General features: G+C 33.2%; 1 protein-coding gene across 1 annotated transcript; it reads left to right on the forward strand.

The window, feature by feature from the left end:
• LOC126831449 (probable ubiquitin carboxyl-terminal hydrolase MINDY-4) lies at positions 1–16584 on the forward strand. The gene is made up of 17 exons (XM_050561931.2): positions 1–147; positions 2112–2231; positions 2959–3199; positions 3463–3656; positions 4436–4833; positions 5372–5537; positions 6053–6169; positions 6457–6545; positions 7016–7114; positions 7615–7678; positions 8660–8725; positions 9310–9380; positions 9873–9936; positions 10409–10567; positions 11511–11691; positions 12089–12164; positions 12808–16584. Exons 1-17 carry the CDS (start codon positions 85–87, stop codon positions 12854–12856), a joined length of 2217 nt encoding a protein of 738 aa, XP_050417888.1. The 5' UTR covers positions 1–84; the 3' UTR covers positions 12857–16584.
• Positions 16585–16774: the final 190 nt, after the last annotated feature.

Here is a 16774-nt window from a genome sequence, read left to right on the forward strand (position 1 = left end):
AATGGCTGATTTTTTCTGTGTATAACAAGAAATCTGAATGAATGTTTAATATTTAGGCGTATTTTTACACAAATCTACACCAAAATGGAAGCAGCTTTTGTGGAAGGGATTGCTGCATCGCTTGTGCGAGAATATTTAAGCAGAAAGGTATGAGTTAGTTAAAATTTAAAAAATATACATGACTATTATGCCTACCGGTACTCGACAAGGCAAGCCTACCCATGACACTACTACACACTACTAGTACTAGGCCCACAAACGTCCTGTCACTGTAAGTGTAATGACTATATAGACGAGAACGTAGCTAAACACGTTGAGGTATACTGTGATGTGTTTGTTTTTAGCTATGATTGGGTGCATTTATTAGTTTCACCTGATAAACTTAATTTCTTTTAACTTTTATTAATGCATAACTATTAACATCTTAAAACTAAAAAAAGTAAGTTAATATATAATAATAATTGTATATGTAACAGGCATTACCTGAGTAGTAGAGTGAAGATGATTTTTGTCAAATATAAAACCTTCATAATTAAGTTTATGAAAAAGTGTGAGAATTACTTTCATTGACGTCATATATGATATATTATGCGACGCCATTATTAATTTGGTTAGATGCGTAATCTTGCTTGGATGAGATTTAATAGAGGGGAGATAACTCTGGCTACGTTGACATGCACATTGCCTGCTTTTCCCAGTGCCAGTCTGGATTTTTTTTAAACCAACACTATGACATTGTTACCGGAAAAGAGCTTTGCTCAAGTACCACACTTTGCACAATGCCTTAGAGCATCATTATGCTCCATATTAGGACTAATTAAACATACCCAGCTCAATGTACTGATCAACTTTCGTTCATCTGTAAATACATTGTATTGTCAGTAAAGTGAACCAAGCAGTGTTTTTATCAAAATTGATGTTGACATTCATAATTACTGTGTCTGTATCCAGGGGCGGATTGGGGCCAGAAACCCGCCCGGGCTCCCATGTCCGAGCGGCCTCTTTTACTGACCACGGAACCCGGACGGGGGGTCCAGGGGATTTCCGCCGGGAAAATTTTGAAAAATGAACCCCAAATATGTGATTTGGTGGCATATCTTCTCTGTCAAATAATATATCTCATAAATCAATTAATTTAGGCCAAAATCCCGACCTGCAAGTAATTTACAACCATCAACCTGTGAAATTATAATATCGTCATATTATGCAGGATTCCGAATTCCGGCCCACACCCAGCACACCCGGCCCAGAAAGTCTATTATACCACCAGCCCATTCCAGACTTCAGTGATGGCGTGGCGGCCCGTTAAAGCCACCGGCCACATACATGATCATCATCGCTCCATGGCCGGTCCAATCCCCCCCTCCCTCCCCCATATAATGTTCAGCAGAAAAAGGTTTTTTAGACGAATTGGACAAAATTATTTTTTTCATTTTTTGTCCGACCGGCCCTTCGGGCGATCGCCCGATGGCCCAATCTGCCCCTGTCTGTATCTCGATATTGGCTGTTGTATATTTAGCCCCGCCTTCATGAGGTTTAAATGTGAGACCTCTCCCGTTTTCAGATCCCAGACAAAGCCAGATATTATTGCTTCGTTTTAAAAGAGATGGTTTGTATCTGTATCAGGTAGTTGGGGTGGCAGAAATGTAATAAATAACAATAATTAATTGTTGTTTTGAATAAAAAAAAACTGACAGTACCGTCTGATTAGCATCGTACTTTGACAGGTGAAACTATATAGTACCATCTCTTATCTCGAAACATAGAATTTGTGGAAGTTAGTTAACTCGTCCACAGTCAAACTCGTCAACAGTTAAGCTGCCCACAAACATTGGTTGAGTCGTCCACATGGTATTGGTTATGTCGTCCACACCTAATAGTTGACTCGTACATACATTATTCGTATGGAATGAATCAATCTTATAATAAATCAAGCTAAAATCTGTCCATTGATTTCCATGCTGCAGAGATTTTTTTCATTTGCCTGACTGGAAAGTGAATATTGATCGATGCCAACTTTGACTTGTCCTCTAGCACGAATAGTAATAATATTCACCCAAAACTACATGTAGCAAATATTAGTAATTGTTATATCTATTTCATTTTAAAAGGGATTGCGATCAACTTTAAAAATCATGGATGAAGAAATGCCCAGATCATCTGATAGTATAAGTAATCGACATGCCTTGATGCAAGAACTTCATATTGAAAGAGCCATGAAGAGAAATAAAGTAAGTACATATATATGTAGATCAAAAATTCAAGTCAACCCCAATGATTTATAAAAGTATTTTATTTTGCATGTGAAGAATAATTATATGATAAAAGATACCTACTTTTTATTGATTTTTGTGTAGTTTAGGAACCGAGTGCCTAAAACCTGAAAATATGTAGCAATGATGTAAAATTTTATACAGACTTGTAATGCCAATCGTACAATATTTTTAAACAAACTTAATTGTGTCACCCGCCTTTTAAAAAAAGCAGGGAACTATTAAAATGGGTCAGCCCGTCTGTCTGTCACACCTTTTGGGACACAATAACTCTCCTTCTAATTGAGCTCGAATGTTCAAACTTGGTGTAGGTGTTTATTAGGTGAATGCATTAATGGAGTTTGAATATGACCATTTTCTGCTGAGGCTAAGCAGAGATAAGCAATTTGATTGATTGATGCTTTAGGACACAATAACTTTGAAGTGATGAAACTTGGTGTATAGTTTCATTACATTAATACCTTGACTAAGTCCGACAATGGGCATTTTATGCTAAAGCTAAGCAGAGCTAAGCAATTTCATTGGTTGATCCTTTGGAACAAGACAACTTTGATTATAACTTGAGTGATGAAACTTAATGTAGACTTTCACTACCAGGTACTGTACTTAAAAACGTTGACTGAGTTCTATTTATTTTGGGATTGTGGTGGGGGACATCAGCCTCACTGTAGGCTTATTTTTTCAGGAAAAGGACCATCCATTACGAGCTATGATAGAAGTTATTGCTGAATATCATATTTTACAATTAGAAAACGAGGATTCTCTATCGCCATCTTATTATCCACAAACGGATGTTCCTAGTCCAATTATTGACAAACCAAAGCATGCTGCACCAAAATTATATGATTCCTCAAAAGCAACAGAGTATCCATCATCACCAAAATACAGACCTAAAACTGCTGGTCAGCTTGCTTCATCAAAATCAAGTAGGGAACTCAATAACATGTTATTCTTTTTTTCAGATATAAATTTGTATGACAGTAACAGACAAATTATGATGCAAAATGTCATATATTTGGATCATGAGCTCTTCCTTTAGCTCATACTTTAGTGATTTCAAACTATTCTTGATATTATTTATTTGTAAATATTACTTAATGAGAATTAACATATTTGACATTCAATGATTTTTAATAATTTGCTCTTTTCACTCAGCTTGAATACTAAAATAGGAATTTTTTCCCCTCAGGTAAAATCCATGCCAACTCTGATCTTGTTATAGAAGATAATTTAGAAAGTGAAACTTTATTGGGTGACGGTAAATCAGGTGTATTTAACTCTGATATAAATGATACCAGTGATGTTATTTCTAAAACGAGACAAGCACGTTTAATCAATTCTAAACCTAGAGGATTCTCTGCTGCTGTTATCAGTAATACAGAGGTAAATTTATTATAGTATATCATGAATTTAATTTCATATCTAAGACATCTTGGTGATGACTGGGTGTAGGCTGCAGTTGTTTTGTAGTAAGGTTGACTGAACTCTTTTAACTAAAAGATGCCAGGTTTAAAATTCTGCTTGGCTGGGCTTATTTGATAGTGTACATGTATGTATAAAATTCCTTGGCAGTTGAAAGAAATCCCTTTCTCTTGGCAAAATTCTCCCTCTTGTATATGTAGCTACAGAAAATAGTTATAAAAAAAATGTTAGTCTATCAGTGACCAAGGTATTAAAATATCAACCCCTATCCTTCAGTAAAAATATTTGTAAATTCAAATCAAAATATCTGTGACTCCAAAGTTATTAAATGTGAATAATATAATGATGTATTCAATGAGAGATCTATTTGTCTTGCAATAGACCTGGGCTATTGATTGTATGCAATCAGATGAACGCATGTGCATACTATCTTAAGGTATTCTCTCTAGTACCATTACTATCTGGGGTGAACATGTTGAGGCACTTTTTACACTTAGCATATATTTTTGTAATCTACAAAAACACTGAATCTTTTCTTGGGTTAAGTAAATCTGTTAGATAATGTAATTAAGAGGATAAAGGATATGTAGCTCCTGTAGTTCAGCTCTGAACGCAGGTATCCTTACACTCAGTGCACAGTTCAAGTGTAAGAGTGGAGACCTACGTTCATAGCTGATCTAGAAGCCCTTGGTGCACCAATTTGAGACCATTATGACAAAATTTCTTTTGTTTTATTTCAGGATGCACCTAGAAGAAGAGTTCCTAAATCCCGTCCATTATCTTCTATCAAATCATCTCTGAATACACATTCTACAGAAGTCTCACATACCGGTAGCACTACGCCTGGTAGACATTACCAACATATGGATTCAGACATTGACCTAAGTTCTAGACAACAGTCGAGAACAAACTCTCAAAAATCTCAATTCAGTCTTGAAGAATCACTTCACATCTCAAAAATAACTCCTCAAAAACATGCTGTGAGCATAACAGACATATTAGACAATGCTGAGGCTAAATCTAATGGTTTGAGCCAAAAAATAGAATCTGTTGAAAATAGTAGACGGTACAGTGTGGAGTTGTCAAGTATGGCTGCCGACAGACCTGTCAGTAGAAGTCATAACAAGAAAATTGTGAGGTAATGCTGTAACATTAAAGGATAGATAGTGATATATGAAAATCAGAGTATCGATTTGGGTTAATCTCATGTGTTACATCAAGTTTAGATATAATAGAATGTAGCTCAACTTAACCGATCTTTTATAGGAATTAAATTTATTCAGGGAGAATTTCATGTATCAACAAAAACAATACAGCAGTCAATAGATTCAATTAAATGCAAATTTTTGTTTAATCTTTGCCTTTAAAATTAGACCTATCCAGTCAGTTTACTGTGTAAAGAGAATATTATTGCTAAATATAACTTCTTTATTCTAGAAACCCTCACACTTCTGAAATTAATGATTTTACACCTGTTTTAAAATGTATTTATTGGCTGTTATTTATAAATAATGCATGAAGTTGTGATACAGGTTGTTGGATAAGAGGGGGTTACACATAGAAAAAGAAGATAGGGTAGCAGTTTAAAAAGGTTAAATGGATGGACAAGCGGGATGGTGAACCACCAATATGTCCGTCAGAGATTTTAATTCTATTTATTTATTTGTTTTTTTAAGTGAACCATCAGGTAAAACTGTGGTGGGTGATGTAGAATTTGGTGATGTTGATGATCTAGAAAGTGATCTGAATGATCTTAAACTCCATTCAGTTCAACTACAATCTCCAGTTGTTAGAAATTTAAATAATATTGATAGTCAACCAATAGATACCAAGAAAGCCATAGTAAGTTTATGTAGACACCGGTCTATTCGGAAAAACATGTTGTCTGATTGTATTTATCACCCTTATTGTGATTTAAAGAATGCATAGGCATGCAGGACCCTATTTCACTGTCAAAATTTGTATCTCCAAACATAGCTGCTCAGCTCCCTGCCTTTATAAGTTGAATGCATAAATCAAAAAAAAAAAAAACTTGTATGGAAATCAGAGTGACCAATCAAAAATATGTGGAAAAGTTTTGGTTATATCTTTTATTAGTGCATTCTGATGTACAAATTTAATTTTTAAAACTTGTTTATATGGTGACTTATTTTACTATGCTATACCATATTGTTCTTATAATATTCAGACACAATATGTAGATAAAGCTAGTTGTATTTGAAATGGTGTATTGTTTTGTGTATTTCTGTTTTTTATTCTTTTGTACTATTTCCATTTTGTTTTAATAATATTATGTATGCTTCTCTCAATGGACACATTGATACAGTGATACCTAATCCTATGCTGTTGTTTTGCAGGCTTTACGAACTCTGTTATTTGGCTCGGCATTGACAAGTTTTAATGATGAATGGAAATATCAAAGTCTAAGTTTTTGTGATATACCAAAATTACAGTATGGCATTGTTCAAAAAAAGGTAATATTTCTACCATTATATGATGTGAAGGTGATTGTTTTTCAATAATGATGATGGATCTATTTAGCCCTGATGCTCCACCTACCCTACTCCCCCACCATATTCTTCTTCATTGTACAATATACATCATTAGAAATAAAAGAATGTATCACTGAACTTTTTAAAATTATCTATATTTTGTTGAACAGTTTTTCTGTGCTATTAAATGAACACATTCATTTTGTGTAACAAAAAAAAATGATTTCCTTTTTCTAGTTGTGTAAAATTAGACACTTGTTTTACTTTAGGGTGGTGCATGTGGTGTTTTAGCAGCTATACAGGCATGTATGATACAAGAAATGTTATTTGGTGATAACAAACTATCATCAAATAAATGGTGAGTGTATTCTTACAAATTCTGCTTAAAAAACATGTAGCAATTATGATGAGAATGTCACTTATATTGAACAATCTATAATTGATTTTCAATGGTGAAATTTATGCCTGGACAGTGTCGATAATAAAACCAATTTAAATAGCCAAGAGGGAATATTTCATTAATAAATAATTATTATAGGCCCTACTAATATTTTATATCGTAGTCCAATATATAATTTTTTTTGTGTAAAATAATATAGACACATGAATTCATGATACCTTTCCATAAATAAAAAAACACCATAAAATATGATTTTAAGTTGCAATGTTTCTGTGCATTGTTAGGAAGTAACTTTTTGATTTTCATTTCCATAAAGTAACTTTTTGATTTACATTTCCATAAAGTAACTTTTTGATTTTCATTTCCATACAATAACTTTTTGATTTTCATTTCCATAAAATAACTTGTTGATTTTCATTTCCATATAGTTTTAGTCCAAGTAGAGAAGAAAGATCTAAGTTTTTAGCAGCAGCTTTATGTAAAATATTGTGGAGAGCTGGTGGAAATTCTAAGGCAGTTGTTGCTTTGTACGTATTTCTCATAACTTTGTAAATAGTAATAGTGATGATTAATAGACAATGCAGCTCAAATCACATCTTTCTTCATCCTTGATGTGGGGGGAGGGAGGTGGTCACATGGTCTAACACATGTGCTTTAGATCAAGAGGTCTGTCATTGAGTCAAGTTGTGTCGTTTCACAACCGAGTTGGTAGGGTCGCCTGTCCAGCATTGTGGGTTTTCTCCGGGTCCTCTGGTTTCCTGCCGCTGCTAAAGGCTCATACACTAAAGCAGAGTACCATGTGTCAATCCTGAAATGGCCTAGTTTGTGTCCAATGTATGTTACCCCCCCCCACCACCACCACCACCACCTCTATCTCTCTTAACTTTGATAACAGCAAAGAAGTGAAACAGTGGGGAATGGGCAATGGTTCCATTAACAGACAATGGTTCTTCTGATCAGTCTCTTAATATATGATAAGAGATATCATCTGGAAGTGTAAATAAATGTTTATATTCATTAATTTCAGGCCATCAGGAAAAACTCACGTAATAACCAGCAGTAAATATAAACCTGATAAATTAACAGAAACAGTAAGTTTTTCAATTTTAGTAGAATCTGATCTTAGAATACTGTGTAGCAGGGTTGTCTCTGTATATAGCAAGCACAGCCAGACCTAGTTCCTAGTAAAATGTTTACTTCTGAGACATAATTGGGACATACTTAAATTACATTTTTCACAAAAAAAACTTAGTGGGAATTGTTTGCACAGTATATATAGTACCCTATATAGTCATGGAATACTAGTAAATTCCATTAAACTTGTATTAAATTAATATTGATAATCAATAAATTTTGATCTTAAAGTAGCTATGTCTCTAACTCAATTATCCAAAGTCTTCGACATTGAAAACGCAAATTAGTTGTGAATTTAAATCAACATTGATGTTGTGATCTTACCGGGAAAAGATGGGCTTCTGATACCCTATATTTAAGACAAAATAAACATTTTACCATTGGTACACGAATCGTGTACCATAATGCCTTTCAGTCCAATTTGTAACAAGAAACTCCAATAAGGAGGCTAGACATATTCCACAAGTAATGTCGAATGGTGACGTCATATTCTTATCTGGAGAGTATGAGCAATAAATACTATGTAGACTGGAATAACCAGACATAGAGATTTCCATTGATTGAATGGAAACAATTGAATGTAAATCAGTTTATATAAATTCGTATTACATTATTATATGCGTTGTGATCCATTTATGTCAATTTCCAGGTCCCAAATATTATTGATTTAGCTCCTTTAAGATCCAATGCCCTAATATAATGTAATATAAGGTAAATAGCACTGAGAGAATAGGGCTTGATGTGGACTTGTCTATCCCCTTATCCAAGCCAGTAATTATTGAGATATTCATGAAGGAATGATGACCTTATTTCACGTAACTGATATTTTATATCAATTAATATTCAGACAATTTTCATACTTCTATCACTGCTTTGCTATTTTATTTATCCACAGTTATAAAATCAATTAAAATAAAATATGTATTTGTTATTTTTAGCTGATGTTATATACATTTATTAATTCAGAAGATTTATTAACTTTCTTAAAACAAAATATGTCTCAGGTAAGTAAAAGGTTTGAATTATATGAATAATTATCATAACCTATTTTAAGTAATTCAAAAATATGTCACTTTGATGAGAAGTTATTTTATTTTTGCAGTATTATTTTTCGAGGCTTAATTCTATAATTTGTTTAACTTAAGGGCTTGATGCATTGTTTAGCGCTATAGGAATCAATATCAGTCTAAAAATGGTTCAATTCTATTCAGTATTTACAAAGTTATGATAAATTGAAATTTCATTCAACCATGCTGCTTGTGTGTAACAAGACGCCATCTTTTATCGAATCAAAACCAGGATATGATCTACCGTTTTGAATTTGTTGTCTTAATTAAATGTTGAATAATCAATCTGAATACATATTTAGCTAATGCAGCATTAAGCCTTTAATTGTTAGTTTTTACTGTATTTTATTCTTTAAGAGTCATAAGGAAACACATTTCCTTTATTATTTGATTTAATCTGGTTGTATTAATTTTGTAATGACCTCATGCCAAAATGCTTCACCATAAGTGTAACATATCATATTGTTTTTTTGTTTTTTTAAATTATACATGTACCTAACTATATATTTATTTTGTTGTAGTTTGAAACAGATGGATGTAGTGGAGCTGTTTTAGTTCTGTATTCAGCTATATTAACTAAAGGCATTATCAAGTAAGTTGGGTTTATTTTAAAAAAAAATATAAAAAAAAATTGACATACTGGTACTGTATTAAGTGATTGATCAAGGGAATATACAAAAACGATTATTAACAGGACATGAGCAATTTTTCAAATGCATTAGGCTATGTCTGTTAAGGTTGACCGTAACAGGTGGTTGGGTGGCCAAAGGGTTTAACATGTGCAGTTTAGATACGGTTTGTCATTGACTCAAGTGATGTGGTTTAGATTCCCTGTCTGTTTGTACAGAGTATGGTCGTCTGTCCAATCTCATGGGTTTCTACAGGTCCTCCCACTGGTAAAGATCCCTACATGCAAGCAAATTATTGAAATAAAAGTTGAACCAGTTTGTGTTGAGTGAACTTAAACCCATAACTAACCATAACCAGTGTAAGCATTAGCACTAATTAATATCTGTGGTCTTTAACCTCAGTGGTGTGTTGTTCTCCTGCTTCACTTAATATTTTGTAATATTATTACTTGCAGAGTTATGGGAGATTTTGATGAACCAGGCTTAAAGTTAATGGCAGCTCATGGTTACTGTACACAAGTAAGTTGATATTTCTCAGTTTCAGCATTGGTGAATTTCCTCAATAATGTTTTTATTGTGTGAAATGTTTTTTTCTGGATTTCTTATTTCCAGCAGTTTTTATTAAAGATTTTGCTGGATTCTTTTCAATTTTATTTTGTAGGACTCCTATCGACTTTTACGTTGATCGGATCCTTATTCATTCTGAATACATTTCTGATTTTTAATGAAGCCTTTAATCTCCATCAAAAAGACACTTTTTGGCAATTTATCAAAATGAACCCATTGCCTTAGAGGCTTTAGTTATGATCTAGTTTATGAGCTGTTTGGCTCACAGCTGGTAGTACGATCGAACTGATGGTAGGCATATGTTTCGTTGCCTGGCAACCTATGATTTTTAGATCAAGATTCATGTCATATTTTTGGAAAAGTTAAGAAATTATAAGCCTGTATGAACTTTATGTAATACTAGGAATAAAATGTAATATTGTAGGAAATGGTTAATCTGTTATTAACTGGCAGAGCTGTATCTAATGTATTTAATGATGTAGTGGAACTAGAATCAGGAGGTGTTACAACAACATTAAAGGGGATATCAAGTAGATCAGATATTGGTTTTCTTTCTCTATTTGAGCATTATAAATCTTGTCAGGTGAGACAATTTACTTAGGGCCAGATTAAGGTGAGGGGTGACGAGCCTGCAGCCGAGGGGGCCCCAAATTAATTCAAAAAATTTCTGACAAGGCTGCAGCCGAGGGGCCCCCAAATTAATTTTTTTTTAAATTTTGTACCATAAGTAAATGTCATATGTTACAGTAGAGTTTAACAAGGGGGACATAAAATTTTCGCAGCTATGGTAAAGCAACCAGGGGGCATGTTTCGAAATAAACCCAATTTTCAGTCAGGATCCATATGCAATTGCAAGCTTACTACTTTTGATTGATTATATGTTTTCTTCTCTTAAAGATACATTATGGGAGATTTTTATAGAGAGTTGGTCATTCTTGCTATAACAGTTCAAAAGTAGATGATGAAAGAAGAATATATTGAAAAATTCAGTCAAATTACTTTATTCTGAACATAGTTATCATCGTTGTAATATTTGACTAAAAATGGTAGCGAAATGCGTCTTCACCTTCGCCGATCGTTTGATTGACAGGCGTTAACTCCACCTACATATCTCGATTATCAAGTAAATTTTTCAATGGCATACGGAAACGCTTTACACTCTATCATTTAGCCTCGATCTAACTGACATATTTTCATCAGGTTACCCCTTATTTGATTTAATCAATTAGTGAAATCCTATTTAAATCCGAGCTGTAGCCGAGCCATCTGTGGGTCTACAGAGTTGATTTTGGTCTTGTTGTTTAAATAAAGATCTAATTTATAATTTATATAACATCTGAAGCCTAAATTAAGACTTGCAATGATCAGATTTAGCTCTTGCATAATGCATGTTTAATCAGTAAATTCTAAATTAATGTAGAACTCAAGTAGTTGTTTGGTTTGAGAACTGAGCGCATAAGATGGGATCCTTAGCAGCCGGAAGAGAGATGGAAACAAATTTGTCATTCATGTTTTCATTTTCATAGGTTGGAACTTTTTATAAAACACCTAAATATCCTGTATGGGTGGTGTGTAGTGAGAGCCATTTTAGTGTTTTATTTTCTACAAGAAGAGAATTAGTTAATGATTGGAAAGCTGAAAGACGATTTGATTTATATTATTATGATGGATTAGCTCGTCAACAAGAAGAAATTAAACTTACAATAGGTAATATTCAATGGTAATATTGACTAAGGCCTTAGAGTACTGATTGGTAGATTAGGGGTTCTAGTTACTAGTACCTTAAACTACTGGTTTGGAGATTAGGGGATGTCCAGTAGTCTTGGACTTCAAATTATAATTCTGTCACCTGTTTTGATCCCCTGGTTAAACATTACAAGGGGAAGGGGAACCGACCACATAAGCCCACCCCACTACCACCCCCATTGAGTAGAATAATATATACATAATTTACATTTCATACCAATATAATTATTACTGAGGATATTATAATAAATGATATAGACAGTAGGACTGTTTTTTTGCTGGTTCAAAGAATAGATCATTTTTGCAATCAAATAAAGGTATCATTTTGTGGGTAAAATCTTTAATCTTTTATTTACAGATACAACAAATAGATCATTTAGAGCTCCATCTGATGACGATCTAGTCCCTCCAATAGAACACTGTATTAGAACCAAGTGAGTATACTATTTTCATCATATTTAAAATGGGCATTATTTACACATAGTGGAGTCCAATTTCACAGCCTGCTATCTAAAGTATGTATTAATGTCGGTCTGTAATGTCTTATGAAGTTTAAAGGGCAGAGTTGTCTTGAAAGTTTCTCCAAATTTGGTGATATCTACCAATCTGGTTAAAACACAGATCCTATTTCGTTTTGTTTTTAAAGTTCAAAATTTCGTTTTACTTGTCTTTACTACACTTGGATCTGGAAGAGTTGTTATTTAACTCATGTTCTGAATGGTGTCAGGGATAAGCCAATGAAACGGTCTGTTACGGCGAGCTTTAGGCGTGTTTTTCACGGAACTGTGGGTAATCCACTAGTAACATCAATGCTGATTGGTTAATCAAATGTCTGACATCATAGGGTCATAAGTCAGTCTTTTGACCCCTGACGTGACCTATCGCTATAACTTGGCAGATCTTCATGTAGTGTAGGCCATCGAAAGTATAAAAAACGAAACGAAATATAGAACACGATAGTGAGGGTCATAGAATCTCCATGGTCGCAATTAAATTTATCAGTTTATTTGTAAATACAGTTTTCCTTCAATTTAATTTCAAAGCAAAATTTTTAGGGTACAATAATATATTTTTCAGGTGGGCAGATGCAGAAGTAGATTGGAATGGTTATGAACCAATTTTATAGAATAATATGTATAAGCTATACTGTGATGATAATGTTCAACAACTATTTATTGATATGATGTGTAAGAAATATCACACAACCATCCTTTCATATTGTGATATTATTTACTACAAAATATCAAACAACCATCTTTTCATATGGGGATATGATTTACTAGAAATATCAAATAACCATCCTTTCATATGGTTTGTTATAACTAGGAACAAAATATCCCTTCAGATCATGATATGGTTTGTTAGAACTGTCTAAATAATATTCATTTATTCATATTGTGATATGGTTTGCTAGAACTATCCAATTAATATCCCTTTACATTGTGATATGGCCTGTTAGAACTATCCACCTAATATCCCTTCATATTGTGATATGGTTTACTAGAACTATCCAACTAATATCCCCTTCATATTGTGATATGGCCTGTTAGAACTATCCACCTAATATCCCTTCATATTGTAATATGGTTTACTAGAACTATCCAACTAATATCCCCTTCATATTGTGATATGGCCTGTTAGAACTATCCACCTAATATCCCTTCATATTGTGATATGGTTTACTAGAACTATCCAACTAATATCCATTCATATTGTTATATGGCCTGTTAGAACTATCCACCTAATATCCCTTCATATTGTGATATGGTTTACTAGAACTATCCAATTAATATCCCTTTATATTGTGATATGGCCTGTTAGAACTATCCACCTAATATCCCTTCATATTGTGATATGGTTTACTAGAACTATCCAACTAATATTCCCTTCATATTGTGATATGGCCTGTTAGAACTATCCACCTAATATCCCTTCATATTGTGATATGGTTTACTAGAACTATCCAATTAATATCCCTTCATACTGTGATATGGTTTGCTAGAACTATCCAACTAATATCCATTCATATTGTGATATGATAAGAACCATCTCCATCACATTGTTACAAATTGCAAGTTTCCTTAACAATTAAAACAATCTTTATCGTATTCTTTGTTTAAAGGAGCTAATGAATTGGATTGATGTTATTTGTTATTTTGATTAGTGGGGGGGGGGGGGGCAAGCTCTATATGATTAATTTGTTATTTTGAAAGAGTGTTATAATTTTAGTTAACTGTGTCAACAGAAAGTCAGAATGGTTATATTTTTACACTGGTCTTATCTATGAGCATAAAATTTTCTTCTAAGACAGATGGTCATCCAACAATACAAATCAACAATGAACTAAACAATTTTATATTTGTGTCACAAGTGGTCTAGTCATTTTGAATTCTCATCAGATCAACATAATAATTCTTTTAAATTGGGTTACTGGATCTGTCTGATTATTTCTGTACATTTTTCTGTCCACCTGCTTTGTTTGAGAGAGTGTAGCGCACACGGTTGAGCTTGAGTGCCATAAAATGCCTGCATCTTGATCGAGAAGAGTTTTTTTGATGAGCACCCCAGAATTTCTGTATTTTATTTTAAATATTATTTACAAGTGGTCACCATGTATGCTACTTAGAATTATCTTGACCTTATGAATGAAAGAAATCATCTCGTTGTGAGATAACTCTTTATTTACCAAATCCTTCATGTTCCAGATTTGACTTTTGCAAATTAAGGAGAGCATTTTTCACCTCCCCAGTCAAATATAGAATACAATGGCTAGAGAGCCTTTATTTTGTCATACTCCTTTGTGGGAAAGAAATAGATTTTGATTTGCGGGACAAACAAAATTATGTTTTGTAATCTGTGTGATGGAGACGTTAGGTTATCGATATATATGTATTTATTTTTTTATACTTCAACATTCGATAGGTTATCATATACCAGTATGTTTGTATATTTATTTTCTGTAGATTATGGGTTATTTCTTAAATTTAGATTTATTTTCATCTGCTGATATAGTAAATTATTTTATATATTTTTTTGTATTTCAATCAACATCCATTTTACTCCTATTTTCTACAATAATTTTCTGATAAAAAATTACACAAGAATTAAACACTAAGAAAGGTCAATTTAATTTCTAGCTATTTATTAGGCAGCTGTTCACAGAACACTCATCTTCACTGTGAGTGTCAAGTATGAACAGTATTGTAGCATACTAACTCTTGACTGCAAAAGACCTGTTGAACTTGGGACAAAACTAAGGTGGTTGAGGTTTAATGAATACAATCTTAGGTTCTTCCATAGTTGAACAATCAGGGCACTACTAAGGCTGTTGAGGTTGTATGAATACAATCTTAGGTTTTTCCATAGTTGAACAATCAGAGCACTGTACTCTTGACTAGAATGTCCTGGTTTTAAATCTTGGTGTGAGTTGGGAAAAACCTTAAGGATTTCTAGCGTAATATGAATTCAAGTTTCCTTAATCAATAGTATTTTTGTATTACTTTGACATTATTTTTGGTTCTCAGGAGATTCTGATGAGATGATTATAACCTGTTTAAACTGAACTACGCATTTGTTGTTGAACAATAGAGCATTTGGTGCATTTGCATTACTTTATAGATATTTTCATACCAATGTTTATAATGTTATTTATTTATTAACCTGTAACTGCTGAACGCTGTTATATTCTTCTTAGATTTTGTAATGTGTCAAGCTTCGAAAGAGTTATGATTTGTAATGAATATTTCCTCTATAGACAAATGTTTCTGGGGTTTGTTTTTGAATTATACAAAGTGATATGTCAATAATATCAGCTAGGAAATAATTTCTGAATTTTATGACATTTACCTTATTTGAAATATTAGCACAGAACCTATAATCTCACTTTTATCATTCACCTGATTGAAAGTGCCATATTAATGCACAACTTGATAAGAACCTACATTTCATGAATTGCTTTCAGAGATAATCAATGGATGGCGATTGTTGATTTTTATCACTTGTTAAATTATAAAAATCTGTATATGCTGATCATTAAGTAATTTATAAATAATTTGATACAAACAGTAGTATCAGATGATGTGTATTTTATTGAGATAGATATGTATATGTTTTATTAGTTAATATTATTTATAAATTATAAATCAAATTTTATTATTGAGTCGTATAACTTGTTGTATAAATAGACTAGAGACAATGAAATTATTTTAAATTTATTGACTTATTTTATCTTTAAATAAAAAGACGATATACACATCAATACTATTGTAAACATTTACTATGTAGATAATTCATTCTCTCTCTGGGATATATGCTAGCTCATTCTCTAATCATATTGAGCTTATGAAAACTACATCTAACCCAAGTGTTGGGGGGCCGAATGGTTAGCATGTGCGCACTCTATCATAAGGTCAACTGGCATGGTTTTGATTCCCCAGTTGTACGTGACAAGGAGTAGAGTCGCCTGTCCATCCTTGTGGGTTTTCCCCAGGTCCTCCGGTTTCCTTCCACTGCTAAAGACCCCTACGTGCAAGCGAATTATTGAAATGAAATAAAACCATGTTAAACCCGAAATGACCTGGTTTGTGTCGAGTGGACGTTAAACCCCATTTCTCTCTCTCTGAAGCAAGAATCTAAAGAAACTCAAACGGTTAAGCTGGTGAACCATACTCCTTGCTATGTATTATCAGGGGATTAAATTCATACTTTTGATCTGTGATATAACACCTTCATTCGACCACATAGAAACCAATCCCACTTGACATAAAACTTTAGTTAAAGCGGCATTAGGTAACATTAGAGAAAGAGCGGACAGTTCTCGCTATAATAGTTAAAAAAATAGATAATGAAATGAGAATATGCTGAAAATTTCAGTCAAATTACTTCACTCTGAGTCGAGCTAACGGCGACACAATTTTTGTTTAGCCTCGATTGTAATTACTACCATTGTAGCGATAATAAAAAAAGGTCTCAATTATCCAATTTTATGGTTATATCGGAGCCATCCGACGGCATCAAGAGTTGAATATGGACTTGGTAAGTTAAG

The sequence above is a fragment of the Patella vulgata genome, chromosome 9 (assembly GCF_932274485.2).
Source record: "Patella vulgata chromosome 9, xgPatVulg1.2, whole genome shotgun sequence".
In the NCBI taxonomy this organism is placed as follows: Eukaryota; Metazoa; Mollusca; class Gastropoda; family Patellidae; genus Patella; species Patella vulgata.